At 40.3% G+C, this 14,746-nt stretch overlaps 1 protein-coding gene across 2 annotated transcripts in view; it reads left to right on the top strand.

Moving 5' to 3' along the window:
• Positions 1-10,157, top strand: part of sting1 (stimulator of interferon response cGAMP interactor 1) — a 34,020-nt gene extending 23,863 nt beyond the window's left edge. The window contains exons 5-7 of one of the 2 annotated variants that reach the window (XM_076287579.1): positions 6,396-6,646; positions 7,420-7,606; positions 8,096-10,157. In XM_076287579.1, the coding sequence (XP_076143694.1) occupies positions 6,396-6,646; positions 7,420-7,606; positions 8,096-8,370 (713 nt within the window). In that variant the 3' untranslated portion in view covers positions 8,371-10,157. Of the gene's footprint in view, positions 1-6,395; positions 6,647-7,419; positions 7,619-8,095 lie in introns of both variants that reach the window. The other variant, XM_076287578.1, reaches the window with a different exon arrangement.
• The last annotated feature ends 4,589 nt before the right edge of the window (positions 10,158-14,746 follow it).

Genomic DNA, 14,746 nt, shown 5'->3' with positions numbered 1-14,746 from the left:
TCATGATCTCACCACAGGCGTGCCTTAAGGATCAGTATTAGGGCACTATTTACACCACTTCCTTGGGTGAGACCATTCACTCCCATGGTTTTGACTCACTGCTATGCGGACAGCTTTACCTGTCTTTACCACCTGAGGACTGTTTTCCATCAGATTTCTGCATGCCTGATATTTCAGTCTGGATGACAGACCGACACCTTCAACTTCATCTCTCAAAAAATGAGCTTTTGGTGTTTCCAGCTAAAACAGCTATTCCCCAACAGGTTAACATCCAGCTTGACTCCTCTTCACTGCCCCTAACTAGACTGGCACGTAACTTTGGCGTCATAATTGATGACCGACTTAATTTCTTTGAGCATGTAGCCTGAATTGCAAAATTGTTGTTGGCTTGTCCTTTACAACATTAGGAAGATCAGAACTTATCTGATACAAGATTCCACACAACTTCTTGTGCAGGCCATGGTTATATCCAAACTGGACTATTGTATTTCACTGTTAGCTGGCCTGCCTGATTGTGTAGTAAGATCGTTGCAAATGATTCAGAATGCTGCAGCACGCCGGGTCTTCAATCAGCCAAAGAGGACACATGTAACTCCTCCTACTCTACCTTGACTCCTTATAATAGACCTTGGCCAATAGGATACTTACTGGATCTGCTTATGGCTATCTCAATTCTATGATCCAGCTGTACATCACCAACCACTCACTGGGGTCAAATTCAAGACTCTTTTCCTCAGTGGTAACTCGTTGGTGGAATGAGTAGCCTAGTGCTCTCCTTCCTGTGATAGTTTAGGCCCAAAATCCCACATTTTGGGGATATCATTGAATTTATTTTTGGGGGCTTTTTTATCAGGGTTCCTACACATTTTCCATTTCAAAATTCCATACTTTTTCCATACTCAAATTTCCAAACTTCCAGATTTTTCTACACATAATCTTGAAATTGCGGCCACTTCTGGTTTGGGATAACTCAGTGAAAAAAAAAAACGTATGGACAACTGAAGTGAATTAAAAAAAATGACACTTAATATTCGTCCATTTAGTCAGGTAATTTTTCTACTGTATGAGCCAGCTGGCAATTTGTGCAGGCACTCGCTCAATCCAGTGGTCATCAACTTCAGACTGTAACACTTTTGCCATTCTATCTGGCGCATCACAGTTTTCAATGAATAAATACAACCACAAACTTATGTTTTCACCGAGCGGAGCTCATAGACCAGGGGGGTCAAACTCATATTAGGTAGTGGGTCGGATTTGTTGGAATGAGACCTCGTGGTGGGCCGTCATTGCCATCATTTTCTGCATGGGTATCAGAGTGTTATTTGATGATATCACTTATGAGCAAACAAGTACAAATAATGTACTGCTGTACTGCTCTTTCTCTCTTGAAATGCTCTACTTCCATGTTCGTTTTTTCGCTTCTTCCTTCCTGAAAATGGTTTGTAGTGTTAGGTTATCAATTTATCATATCATAGAGATATTGCTTATTACACTTTGTTGAAGATGTGATCTTTTTTTTCTAATTTTCCCTTCCTACCTAAAACATCTGGGGCGCCATATGAAACCTGCTGGCGGGCCTGATCTGGCCCGCGGGCCTTATGTTTGACACCCCTGTCATAGACAATGCTTTAAGTCAGAAGTTAATGTCATTACCGCAATGTCTGGGATTTGTCCTCAAAGATACAAAAAAAATAAGGCCCAAAATTTAAATTATGGAAAAAGTCTGAAGTCTACCTAAAGCTATTTCTTTATTGAGGCAATTTTTTTTTTATTTAATCCTACGACAAAGATCCTCCTAAGTACGATCATCAGTCAAACGCTCCCATATGCCACACAACAGTTTAAGTTAATGCATGAGACACGGTGCTCATTGACTGAGAGCCCTAATTTCAGCAATGGGGAAAGTGCAAAGTCAATGTTTATAATTTAAAGAAATGATAGTTGACAGTTAAGCAACACAACAGGAATGGTTCATTATGACCTGAGTAGTGATTAGTACTGTAGCTGCAATAGTCTGGAATTACAGATATTTCTCCATACCCTTTTTCCATACTTATCCAGACCTGGAAATTACTAAAATCAAATTCCATACTTTTCCAGGTTTTCCATACCGCGTAGGAACCCTGTTTTATGCTTTTAATGCGACAGGATAGTGGAGAGTGACAGGAAGTGAGTGGGAGAGAGAGTCGGGGTGGGATCCGGGAAGGACCACGGGGCGGGAATCGAACCCAGGTCGCCGGCGTATGGTGCAGGTGTATTTATATTGAGTTTTTGAGTTGAGTTTGAGTTAAATTTATATTGAGTTTTTGGGAAAATGTCTAAATGCCATATGTTTTAATCTGCTTAAGTTAAGGTACCCAATTTATTTGAACTGTATTTAACCTGTAAGAGGTTTATGTTTGAAGGAAATTTGATGATTTCTGAGATCTGACAAATATCTGACAAAATTATAATTTTTTAATGATTTAAAATTGTTAGAAAAATACTTAGGGTTTTAAAATCATCAGTTAACCTCTGTAAATATGTATTTGATAGAAAATAACAGTTTTTTGCTAAAATGACACTGTTTTTACTGGAAATGTCCCCATAGCATAGCAAAAAGTGTGTAAAAATGTGCCATTTTGGAATACGGCGGCCATATTGGATTTTTGGACAAAATTCAACATGCCCCAAGTTTTAATCTGTTCCAATAGGGGTTCTGACCAGGAATCCATGGAGAAAACTTTGACCAAAAACTAGGCCTAATGTTTCCAGCAGATGACCTGTCTATATATCGCAAAAAAACACGGTATCGCAAAACTTGGTGGAAAAGTTGGAGCAGATCCGACTCAAAGGGAATTTCAAAGTATTTCTATATAGTAGCCTGGCTATTGCCGATGTCCTTCATTTCATCTTACAACATAAACAAATGCAATAATAGTCTAGTGAAGTCAGAAATGAGCCTGTCTAAAGGCCTCTTGGAAATCATGTGGCATATGTTACATTAAATGCGCACTCAATTGCGATTCGAAGCAAAAAGTAGCCTATCACTGATAGCCTAACGACGTTAAATTTCATATTTGTAAATGTGGCGACGGCAAAACGTTTTGTGGTTAAAGTGAATCGTAGGCTATATAATAACCAAAGAAAGTAAAGGAGATGATTTGCAACCCCGTTCACCAAATAAAGGCCGTGGTTTGTGTTCCTACAATATGTTGGCACAAAACAGAAACGTTTTCATAGTCATCGTGAACTATGACGATGCCTATGTTCAGTAGGCTATGTTTTTCATTTATTCAAGCAGTGACATTTGGTTTAATACATGGGGTAACGTGAGGTGCGTCAGAAAAAAGATGGGCCTGTCCCTCTCAAAACATGTTAAAATAGTGTGAATAACAACCAGAAAAGAAAAAAATCCCGGGGGAGACACCCCCGGACCCCTGTGTTATTATTATTAGGCTATTATGACTAGCCTGCCCCCACTGCTAGGTCACGGTCATCTCATTTAAAGGTGCGATTTGTAGGATTGTTACCGAACGTTCTGTAGGCCAAAATCAAAACACTGGTGAACGTTCTCAAGACTACCAGACGCGAGCCTCTTCTGGGTTGCCAGATGTAATGAAGACTTAGCTAACGCAGCTGCTTAAACGTTTCTCCAACCATGACCCAGCTACACATTACGGAAACAGCGAAAACAAAAAATACCTCTAACCAACGTAACATAGCTGAACATTTAGCTGAAGTTAGCGATGCAGATGAAGTTTAGCCTAGGCTAGGCCTACCTGTTGTGGAGAAATATGGCCAGCTCTGCGTCAGACTTGATATTCTTCATTTGACGAAGACGTCACCATCTCAGGAAGCTCCTCCGATGTCTACTTAATTTGTTTCTTGTTTTAATTTTGGAAATGTACCTGCCTCTCGTAGGCGTTCATAACTACAACTGACAGCTGTTGGCAGTTGGCCTTTGCTAATTTGGCAACCCAAATAGGAGGACGCGCTAGCCCATTATTAATACACTATTCTAGAATTAATCATTCAAAACATAAACGAAAATTCCAAGAGATTCCGCCCCGTAACTCATTTTTTTTTTCATGGGTTTTAGGGGTTTTACGGGTTAGAGTAGGCCTAGTGTTGTCAAATAAGCCATTATTTCAATTCATCGTGTTTCCTTACTCTCTGACAACATATGGTGATCATTTTTGGAATGGTTACAGTTTATTTTCCATTATTTCCTACATACTGGACCTTTAAATGGTGGGAACGTCAAATGTAACAAGTAGGCCTATAAGTCAGAAGAGCTAGGCTACATATGCGATTGATTACACATTTAATTCACCTGAACAGTGTTTGAATCCTGTTTGTACTCACTGGAAATCTTGGACCTAGCAGTAAAGCACAGATTCTGTTAGTGTTATCTGATCACAGATAACAGATAACAAATCACAGATTTCATTCCGTAGGCTATTAGCCACCAACAACCGGTTAGGCCTAATGATGTTATGCATGTACAAAATACAACATTTGAACACCCATATTGCTGCTGTTGTACTTCATATACAGCTGTTAATGTGATTACTCATATTTCAAGCCACATTTCTCCGGCCCCTCAGTTGTGATGCTTTTCATGAACTGGCCTCCATTACAAACGAATTGAATAGCCCTGCTGTAAGCCATTGTTTCCCAAAGGAGATTTTATTTGGGTCGCCAGCATAGCCTAGTGACAATTTATGTTGTGTAATAGGCCTAGCATAGGACCTACCTTATATAGCTTAGTTTGTTAACAGTCACGGTTTTGTCATAACTCCCTCTATGCATTTTTGCATTTATAATAGCTCTGAAACCGGGGGGCGAACACGTCGCAGGGGGGGCGCCAGTGCGTGGATATCTCAATCGCAAAATTAAACAATATTTCTATCGGGCGCCTACCATGGACTAGGCTGGGTGAACTCAGCCTGATCTGCCGGCGATTTCTTTTTCGATTTCTTAAAAGATTTAGCTTGGTCTGGCGAAAGCCAAACTAACCATGGACCTCATAGTTGCAAAATGCAAGGGAACATGAATCAGCCTATTATTTGCACGAACAATAACGGACAGTAGCTCTTCAACTTGGCCCGTTAAAATGTGTATGAACAGTCTAGCAACGCATTTCATGAAGGCTCTTTTGGACATGTCAGTTATTTGCACCACTGGGTAAAACTGCATTTTGTTTTAGACTACTGGTATTTAATTTGTGCATTGACAATGAAGCTGAATATCATATGAACTAGATGACTAAAGTTATGCATATGTAGAAGAAGAAACATTCACAAAAATCCATGACATGACCTCTCTTCTTGATAGCTGTTGAAAACTGCATGGAACTGACAGGGATTGTTTTGTTTAATAATAAATAAATAAATACATACATTATGCTGCTACCTTCTGCTTTTCCCAAATACAATGTAGCCTACAGGTGTACCTTTCATCAGTCCAGTTGCAATGAATGGACTGATGAACTGCCCTACTTGAGATTTTAAAGGTTTTATCACAATGCTACACGTGCTATAATCTATTCACCTTTGCAGCGCCAGTAGGCTACTTTGTGTGCGGCCCGCCACCACACACATTCCAAACAAGCATATACACAAAAGTTTCAAGAGTGGGGGATGGAGTAGAAGATGGAGACAAATTCATTAATTATGATTTATTTTCGCGGAATGGATGTACAGGACTGAACGGCGGTCATATTTTGTACCGCTATGCGGTACATCTAGTTTCAGATAAATGATTCTGTTCCGGAACATAAAAAATGTAAAGTTTCTGGTTTTGTTTCTGTTCCTAGCAAAGCATCAAAGGTTTCTGGTTTTGGTTTTCGTTCTGTGAACCGGTTCAAAGCCTTGGTTATAGGTGTGTCCCTCTAAGAGCATGTGTGGTTGGCACTGAGTAAATTAGTCGACAGGGCCAGTAGGTTATAGCACTATTACTGTTATAGGTGTGTCCCTATAAAAACCATGTGGTTGGCACTGTTGTCAGTCAACAGGGCCAGTAGATGACAAGTTTATTACTTTATCACATTTCATACACAGTGCAAATTCAGTGTGTGTTCCATGGACAAAAGGTTAAAGGATAAAAGATTACAGTAAAAATGTCTTGAGTGCAGAGTGAAAAAGTGACAAGTGTTCTATGAATAGGGTGTAAATTTAGAGTTAAATCATAGACACTTGAAAAAGCAGAAGCACGAGTCCAGGGACAGCAGATGTCAAACAGACTGGCGGCTAATCCTGTGAACCTAAACCTAAATAGATAAACCTATGTAAGATAGATAGATAGATAGATAGATAGATAGATTCAGATTTATTCAAGATTTAAACCAAGCCTGTGATGATTAATGTGTGTGTTTGTTTGTATACATCCTGTGTGTGTGCGTGTGTTTACAGCGCTGGAAGCCCGAGTGGAACAGTATAACAAGCAGCTTGGCCATGCAGCTGAAGGCACTCTGACAGGGCCGTGGGCGTCCCGTCTGCACATCCTGTTGCCCCTCAATGCCTCAGTCAGCGCACGCCTCGAGGATGACGACCCCCGCGTCCGATTCCGTGAGAGCCTGCCTACTGTGGAGATGGACCGTGCCGGGGTGCGAAACAGAGTTTACAAGAACAGTGTATACAGCGTCGTGGATGCAAACGGACAGGTGAGAATGAGCTCTTTGTTCATTTCTATGGAATATAAATAGTGTGTATGTACGGTATATGTGTGTGTGTGTGTGTGTGTGTGTGTGTGTGTGTGTGTTGAAAACCATTTTTAACAATAGCATGTAACATGGTCTTTCTACCAAGACCACCTGAAGAACTGCATGTGTTTGTATGCAGAAGACATACGCAGGTGTTTGTCTCTCTCTCTCTCTCTGTGTGCGCAAGCATCATGTGTGCTGTTATTTTGTCAAGACAAACTTACTCTCCCTTAGAGACTCCATGCTGACTGGTGCTCTTTTGAAGCACTGGATGGATGTGTTAATCAGATGCAGATAAATGCTATTTGAACTGGTGTGCTGTGGAACTTCAGGGGTTTTCCACGGCATTCCCCCAAAACACACAGGCATGCGCACACACACTGTCCTGTGTGTGTAATTTCACTACTGTATGGGTGTCACCGTTCTGCCCGCACACACACACACACACACACACACACACACACACCAGTGTGTCCTACAGAATTTAATTCTATTTGTGGTTGTAGGTTTGCAGAATTAACTTGAATGCAACAGTTTTTAACACATCAGTGCAGTGTCGTTATGATTTTAACCAGATTTAAGCACAATTTAGTACAACCAGGAAAATCATTGTGTGGTGGTCAATGTTGATATTGTGGTGGGCCGCCACAAATAAGTCAATGTATAAGAAACACTGCACACACAACACACAGTCTCTCTCATTCTCCTGCATGAGTTTGTGTGTGTGTGTGTAGGTTTACAACTGCATCCTGGAGTCGGCCACCCCTCTGATGACGATGTACCAGATGTCTCAGGAGAGCACCGCAGCCTTTGGGCTCTCTGAGCGCCGGCAGCAGGTCCTGCTCTTCTACAGAACCCTGCAAAGCATTCTAGACAGCTCACTGGAGTGCCGCAACCGCTACCGACTCATCCTGCTGGATGGTGAGACACAGAGTGTGTGCTGATCAATCAAAAGTTTACTGTAAGGTAGTTCATTACGTTAGTGGTACTACAATTGTGATGTTACAATGAGTTGAAATTTTAGGCAATTTGTTTGTATTATTGTACTGCTTCTGTTGTAAAAAAAGATAGCTAATTCCTTTGGAATGGCTTGACTTCCTGGTGGCAGATGATTCTGTTTCATGCAGACATATTCTTTCATGATGATTTGGTTCTGTCTCTTGTGGATGATGTGCACTTTCATAATGATTCTTAAGTTCACAATGACACGCAATTTCCATTTAACATACACACTAAAGAATCTGAAACACACACCTCTCACAATAGGCTCATTCGACATTGTGCACATTCAGCCAGTAGGCCTACTGCATGAAGTTGAATGAGCCTAATGATTCTGTTTGCTGTAGACAAATGATCATAATGGTTCTGTTTCCTGTAGACACATGCTCATAATGATTCTGTTTTCTGTAGACGCACACGCTGGTGAAGATCACTTCCTGTCCACGGAGATCCTGAGGCACCTGCAACAGCAGGACAGGGAGGAGTTTCCCATGGAGCCGCCCGCCAAGGATGCACGCAGGCCCACGGAGGAGATGGGCTCTCAGGGGGCCAATGGGAGGGCGGCGCTGCCCGGCGGTCCAATGAGCAGCATCAGCCTCATGATCAGTGGCGACAGCAGCAAGACGCTGACGCCGGACATGCCACACACTCTCCGCGCCGAGCCTGAGGAGAACTCAGAATTCTAGCACAGAATAAACAGCTCCCACATCATCCTCCTCTCCTTCTTCTCTTTATCTCTCTGCTTTTCTTTCTTTTCATGCTCTTTCCATGCAGTCCTTTAAAAGCTTTTTCCAGCCATATCTACTTCCTGTGCCTTTCCTAAAAATAAACCTCAGGGGAAGTGAAAACTCTTTGGTTGTTCAGGGCTTCAGTATTACATAGGGGAGAGCGGGGTAAGATGAGCCATTTTTCACATTCTTCATCATTCTGATTTTTCAGAGGTTTTGTTTTGTAATCTTCACACCAAACAAAATTTCAAAGTGTTCTACTACTTCTGTAATCAACAAATCTTAGATATCTTATACGGGTAAAGAGATATGCTCTCTACAACAAAGTTGGTCTTGTGGCTCAACTTACCCCATATGTGGGGTAAGTTAAGCCAACACAAGATTTCATGTAAAATATTATTATTTTCTTCAAACAATAATTTAATTTCTATCAACAGTAACAAACACCAACATTTAACTGTGAATGTGCCAAATAGATTCAACTGAAAATTTTCCAAGACATGTTTAGGCCTATAACATTTTTTGTCGCCTGTTTACCTTTGAATTTGCCCATTTAATTCACTTAAATAAGAATAATTAATTTGCTGCCTAGTCTCTTTAACTCTTAGTAACACTGAGGAACCATAAAGAACGAGGTCACAAAATAAAGGCAAACTTAAAAATCTTACAGAGGCAATACAAGTACTACCGTAGTTAGCTGGCTCAATTTACCCCCGTCCTGGTGGCTCATTTTACCCCACAACCACCAGTTACTAAGGTAACATTCATAATTCACTCTGGACATAAATGAAATCCACTTGGAGGGCAAAAAAATCATATTTTTACACATATATTTTTTTTGCCACATTTGCCATGTGCTGTACTATTCCACATATTGTAAAGAAGGATCCCCTCTTCCTTAAAATGTGGTCACATGATAACATTTGTTTACAGTTTCTAGAAAAAGGGGTGGCTCATCTTATATGCTCATTTTACCCTGTTCTCCCCTACTGATATGGCACTGTTTGTAAGCCAGACTATGATAGGAGATAGGGGACTATGGTTAAAGTTATTTAAATAAAAATAACTCAAATTGATCTAGATGCACCATTTCATTGGACTTGTGGAGGCAACATTGATAAGATTTTTTTTATGACACTAAAAGTTCTTAGTAACTTTATTTGAATAATTTCCTCCTTCACCCATCCAGGTTGTGCTCCCTCTAGTGGTATATTTCAGACATGTCATCCACATGCATTTAAAGCATAGTCACTGTATGTGTGCTACCACATCGGGACATATTGCACATTAGCTGATCTGTGCTCTGCTAGGCTATCTGTCACTCTATAATAGAGTCTATATTTTGCAAGAGCGGTCAGGCCTGCATCTGACCCTTATCTAATTTACCACATTTGTCCTCCTCAGTGACCTCATGTCCGATCTGTGCGTGCATTAAAAAAAAAAAGCTGGTGTCTGTGTAAGGTGAAGTCATGGCTCTGTGTATGAAAAACACACAGACAAAACACATACTGTATTGGATGTACTGTTCTAGCCAATGGTCATGTTCCTTCAGGAGCATGAAGGGAGGTGGTGTAATTTGATTGGCTGTTAAATTCAAATATCAGGATTGTGCCCAATTCATGTTTACAGATGTTTCAGTTTGGGTAAGACAAATAAAAGCCCCGATTGTCTCGATTTGAGTGCAGAGAAGAACCTGAAAAGTACCCTTTGATCACTGGTGACTAATAAAGGTTCTGGATAATTCAGCCTAATCTCTATTTGTGACAGCTCTTTGCTCCAAGGCTGAATGACTTGACTATGATGACTATGAAGACTATGATGTTATCAACCAGACCTAAAAGGAAATGCTCAAACTCCTTGGGAAGCCCAGCATCTAAATACATAAAAAGTAGAGGGTTGAAGGTTGTTTTGCCTACTCTGCAGGATTCAGACAATTCTAAAGGTCCAGCATTGCTGTATGTCTGAATTGTGTTTATATCCTCTCAAGTGATCATGTTTAGAGGCTGTTCCGATATGCACGTAGCATAAAGCAGGTATCACAGTCCAAAAAATCTACAAAAGACTCTCTCTCTCTCTCTCTCTCTCTCTCTCTCTCTCTCACACATACACACACACATACAAAAGTGTATGTATGTTTGTTAATAGTTATTAACAGACACTTTTGTCCAAAGCAATTTCCAATGACACCAATTACATTATGGTACATTACAGTTTAAAAAAGTAAAGTAATATAGCATAAATAATTAAAGAAACAAAATTGGTATCTAAAATAGAATTAACTAAATAGAATTTAACAGAATAATAACAATACCATAAAAATATTCTAATAAGCTCTAACAACAACAACACACACACACACACACAGATGAAGAGAGAGAGAGAGATCACATGATTCTGAACATGATTGAGCACTGGGCTGTGGTTGCATCAGAAAATCATTAAGCATTTTAAAGACTGTTAGCAGTGAAGTTTGAAGATAGTTTATATAAAAGTGTCTGCTAAATATCAGTCATATTTACCTTTATATGTACTGTAAGTAGTTATGTTAAATAATAATAATTGAATAATGCTAATGAGCCTCGTGACAGATCCCTAAGTCACATAGTCCTAGAACAGAACACATTCACCTGACTAGCGTCCCAAACACACTCACCTGATTAGCATCACGAACACACTCACCTGACTGATGGTGAAACCTGCCTATCAGGTTAATCTGTGACAGTGATGGATTAGATGCATGTTCAAAACAGATTTCAATCATGCGCCAGATCAACCGGATTCCCCGCAGCTGACATGTCAGTAAAGATGGAACATGCCACCATGCATAATAACAAATAAAGTAATTATATACTGCATTAGGGAATTAAATAATAATATAACAATACAAACATTACATAATAACAAACCCAGAGTATAAATGTAAGTGCATACAATAAATGTGTGTAGTTTTTTATGGACATGCGATATTTAGAGGGATTATTGATCTTTTGCCTATCAAAACCAATTTCTGGATATTAGCCTACACTAGCTACAAACAAAAACATTCTTTAAATGGTAAAAACCTATGATGGCACTCAACCATAAAAGATTTCCCGCACAATTTCTGATGCAACTTCCCACATAATTTCTGATGCAACTTCATATGCAGGACATATGATGTCTTTCTAGTTTGTTGCAATCAGTTATTTGGAAGAGATAATAACATGACCATGATAAACTCTTCCATATTGGATATGGTTATTATGGTTATACTTACCGGATGCTTTTTCCCAAACTGGCTTACAACATAATAACAATTAAGCAATACAAAACAAACAAACAAACAAACATGACATAATATTAAAAGAGCATCAATTATAAAACAACCATATTAGTAAAAGGAAACCTTACAAGAGCCTCAAAGCCCTAGTGAGATGACACATATTAATTAAAGAGATCTTAAAGGATTATAGTGAAATGACACGTATTAAAGAGATCTTAAAGGATTATAGTGAAATTACACATATTAAAGAGATCTTAAAGGATTTCAGCAACAAGTCAAACTCATCAATATTACAATTTCAGACTCTCAACGTCAGCAATTTATTTATCAGTAAAATTAATGGGATCCCAAAGTCGTAAGGTCCCAAGGTCGTAAGGCCTTATCTAGATAAGAACCCCCCCCCCCCACACACACACACACAGACACACACCCGCCCCACACACAAACACAGAAAAAAGAGTCAAAGAGCCAACACTACTCCTAATCGTCACAAATAGGAACAGAAATGGTGTGACTAAGTGTGGTGCCATGCTGTATAGCCTACTTCCTCTATATGATTCCACAGAAGCAACTAACCCTGTAATCATTTCGTCAACCTTGCCATTAAACCACATATGTCTGCTTTACCATGAAACACTTGAAAGAGAGAGAGAGAGAGCGAGAGAGAGAGAGAGAGAGAGAGAGAAAGAGAGAGAGAGAGAGCGTGCTGGGTGAGGTCACTCGGGAAAATTCCCGAAGTTACTGAGTAACTCATCTGCGTTGGTAGAAAGGCTTCCAGACTTCCTGTTTGTAGCTAGTCATAAGGTGTGGTGTGGAAGGACGTTTACCTGGGGCTGGGAGGAGGGGCGCTGGGGTGGTAGGCTTCTGCTCTCTTATTGGCCGTAAGACCTTATCTAGACAGTGACTCATGTATGATCTCATGATGTCTTGACTGCTAGACTGAATGGTACAATGACAACTTATATAAGATACAACTTGAATTTCCCCTGGGGATCAATAAAGTATCTATCAATAAAGTAACTATCTATCTATCTATCTATCTGACTGTGAGTTTAAAGCAGACGAGTCTGTTTTAGGCCATGTACACTCTTGACTCAGTTAAGTGAAGATAAAGCAGCCTATATGTCTTCTTTGTGTAGACAGCTTTTGTGTGGATTAGTGTGGATACAGATATGTCTGTGTGTTAGGTTTTTCTCTCATGGTGGTCCAGCTGAGGTGTTGAGTATAGCAGAAAAGAAGGCGTTGTTGAAATGGGTGAAATGGGTGGACCTAGTACCTTCCAGAGGGCAGATGCTGGAAAAAGTGGTGGGTTGGGTGGGAAGTGTCACTGAGTATTTTGTTTGCACGGAAGTCATGGAAGGATTATGAGCCACTGGGCCCCTGGGCATATTATGCGAAAAGACCCTCCCTCTGCCTGTCTCAGCAAATGAGTAACTCAGCTATTAGCTGAGCAAAGCTTTTAATTTTTTTTTTTTTTTTTTTTTAAATAGCCCCTTAATGACTTCTGGCAAATTTTGTGGAAAGAAATGGACAGATTACATTACATTACATTTGGTTGATGCCTTTTAACCAAAGGCGATTGAGACATACAAATAACCATCAAAAGATTCAAGGCATATTACTGAAAAAAAAAAGATGCCAATTAGAAAGCATGATTATTGCATAGCGTAAGCTGTGTTATTTGACTGAGGGGCCCCATTCAGATATCAGGGGTGAATAACATAACCCATTGTATATGATAGAGGGGGCCTATTCAGACATATCACATAACATAGCCCGTGTTATTGAGGGGGCCCATTCAGATATCTGGGGTGGAGAACAGTAGCGACTTCACACAGAGGCTTGGGCTTCAGGGCCCCCTGAGCCCTTGGGTCCTTTGACCTGGGCCCGGTAGGCCTGTTCAGTTATCCATTACTGCCTACAGTAGGCTGAGGGAAAGTCACAATTGTATTGAAGGCTGTGGTGACAATCCACTCCAGTTTCTTCTTAGTGTAGAAAGGTTACTTGTCAGAGCTCTCATACCAGATAGCCCATGGTTATAGCCTAGCTGCTATTAGCCTAGACAAAAAGATGTGAAGTAAATGATAATGAACAGTATAAACCCAAAGGGTCAAACTAACTGAAAACATTAGAGGAAACTAGCCTAATCGCCTCCCATTTCCTTTTCCTTACCTATTCACTCAATCAATTTAAGCTAACACAAATATTTGATTTAAGTAGGCTACTGGTAACTTAGGCCTATGTAGCCTATTTAGATTTATATGACTAAAGGCAATTAAGTCAATAAGGCTACTCATTCAATGAAGTTGACTGTACATAAAACACAGGTCTTTGTGAATTTTAGGACACATTCTGGGCAGTGAATGACATGCAGATTTAACGCCTCAAATTTATGTGGGTCTTCTGACGGCATTAGGCCTTGACCAGCCAACATTATCAGAATCAGAATCAGCTTTATTGATATGTGTCTGCCTCCTTGTTGTCCCTGTCAAGGTTGCCAAGTCGTTGACAGGCACGGGCAAGATGCAATAGCCTATACAGCTGAAAAAGGGTGGGAATGGTGCAATATCAGTAGCCTTTAGACTGAGGTTTAAGATTAAATATAAATTCAGTGCAATGATAATGTATTAATAACACTAGTGTAACTGGGTTGAAGTACACATGAGGTAGATGTGCAGAACAGTGTTGATTGATTCAGTGTTGATTCAGTGTAAGGGTGGGGGCTGTTACTGAGTGTTCAACAGAGTGACTGCTTGGGGGAAGAAGCTGTCTTTGTGTCAGCACAAAACCAAAAGCTGTCTTTGTGTCGGCACAAAATCAAAAAGCACCCCCCCATTAACAGACGGGCATAAATCAATTAACTCTGGTTTTCTCTTAACGCTAGCCCCTCATTCCTAACCCAGGGCCGAAATCGTGCAATGCAAGACGACTGATGATTGCACGAGACTATCAGCCAGCCAGCTGACTTCACCGCGCAAGGGTGTTGCGAATGCACAGTAGCAGCTGTGTTCCCATAGTGACGGTAGTCCGTCCCACACGCGTGAGTTACAGCTGATGCAATAGCCGATTACA

Source organism: Alosa pseudoharengus, unplaced genomic scaffold, assembly GCF_046254945.1.
Source record: "Alosa pseudoharengus isolate Yale_2024_CS ecotype anadromous, Long Island Sound unplaced genomic scaffold, YU_APseudo_1.1 YU_APseudo_1.1_scf_16, whole genome shotgun sequence".
NCBI classification, from domain to species: Eukaryota; Metazoa; Chordata; class Actinopteri; order Clupeiformes; family Clupeidae; genus Alosa; species Alosa pseudoharengus.
Note: the sequence above shows the minus strand (reverse complement) of the source record. Positions and strands in the feature narration are given on the sequence as shown.